General features: G+C 39.9%; 1 protein-coding gene across 1 annotated transcript; it reads left to right on the forward strand.

The window, feature by feature from the left end:
• Positions 1-723: 723 nt before the first annotated feature.
• On the forward strand, positions 724-1,215 carry LOC112524904. Its single transcript, XM_025134847.1, has one exon. It carries the CDS (start codon positions 724-726, stop codon positions 1,213-1,215), a length of 492 nt encoding a protein of 163 aa, XP_024990615.1.
• Positions 1,216-1,570: the final 355 nt, after the last annotated feature.

Genomic DNA, 1,570 nt, shown 5'->3' on the forward strand with positions numbered 1-1,570 from the left:
ACCACAAGAGCTTGAAATATATCTTCGACCAACAGACTCTAAATATGCATCAACAAAGAGCTATGGAGTTGATCAAAGATTATGATTGTGAAATTCTATACCATCCAGGTAAAGCCAATGTAGTGGCGGATGCGCTGAGTCGGAAGGCACATGTAGCTAGTATTTGTTATGCTATCACTCATGTGTCAATGAAGTCTACTCTTATTGATGATCTTCATAAGTGGCAAATCGAGGCTTTAATGCCACACCACGTGAAGTCTAAACGTATGGTTGGCTATGTAGACTCCTTATCTGAAGACAATTGTGGTCTCAAAGTCTTTAAAACCCGAATATGGGTACCGAGACTTGGGGGTTTGCGAGAGGTTATTCTAGAGGAAGCACATAAATCACGGTTATCTATTCATCCGGGAGGTACAAAGATGTATCATGATCTGCRTGCCGAATAMTGGTGGYCGGGAATGAAAGTTGATATTGGCCGATATGTTGAAAAGTGTATCACTTGTCTACAAGTGAAAGCCGAACACCAGAAACCATATGGAAGTTTATAGCCTCTTGAAGTTTCGGTATGGAAGTGGGAAGAGTTGACGATGGACCTTGTTTGAGGCTTTGTACAGACGTAAGTGTCGTACGCCTCTTTGTTCGCAAGAAACGGGTGAAAAGATTTTGGCCAGTCCTGAGTTGATCCAAATTACTCATGACAAGATCCGAGTTATACGAGAAAGAATGAAAGCGGCACAAGATCGACAAAAATCATATGCGGATAAACGGAGGCGACCAATTGAGTTCAACGTGGGTGATATGGTCATGTTGAAAGTATCGCCTTGGAAGGGAGTTTTGAGATTTTGTAAGCAAGGTAAACTAAGTCCTCGTTTTGTTGGACCCTTCAAGATACTTGAGCGAGTGGGAAAGCAAGCTTATCGTTTAGAGCTACCGGAAGAACTCGCCGGAATTCATGATGTCTTTCACGTGGGTTATTTACGAAAGTGTCTTGGTAAACATGCTGAAGCGGTTCCTTTAGCGGAGGTAAAAGTTGATAAACGGTTGACATACACGAAGGAACTGGAAGTTATCTTAAATGAAAGAACGGTGAACCTTCGAAATAAGATTGTAGACTGGGTGTTGGTCAAATGGAAGCATCACCAAGGTCCAAATTGGACTTGGGAGAACAAAAACGAGATGAAAGTCAAGTATCCACAACTCTTTGAGCAACAATGATTTCGAGGACGAAATCCTCAAAAGAAGGAGGTATTTGTAACATACCCTTGACTAACCTTGCTCAATTATCATATTGTGTATGTTCATTGGCTTGAAAATGAGTATTATGTAGTTGAAAGTGTTTAAAGTAGGTTGTTGTAATGGAAAAGAATTCTAAGTGTTAAAATGGTCATGTTTCGGTATGGTTTTGAGCGTTGGGTTCTAACGAAAGATGTTTTCTGCAATTTGAAGGTTTGAAATTAGGTTTAGAATCATTTAGAAGGTGTTAGAAGTGTTGGAGAAATTTTACGCGATTCCGATCATAAAGTCAAATCTTAGAATTAAGTAAAGTAAACGTCTAAGTTACGAATAAGTA

The sequence above is a fragment of the Cynara cardunculus genome (assembly GCF_001531365.2).
Source record: "Cynara cardunculus var. scolymus isolate 2C chromosome LG 13, CcrdV1, whole genome shotgun sequence".
NCBI classification, from domain to species: Eukaryota; Viridiplantae; Streptophyta; class Magnoliopsida; order Asterales; family Asteraceae; genus Cynara; species Cynara cardunculus.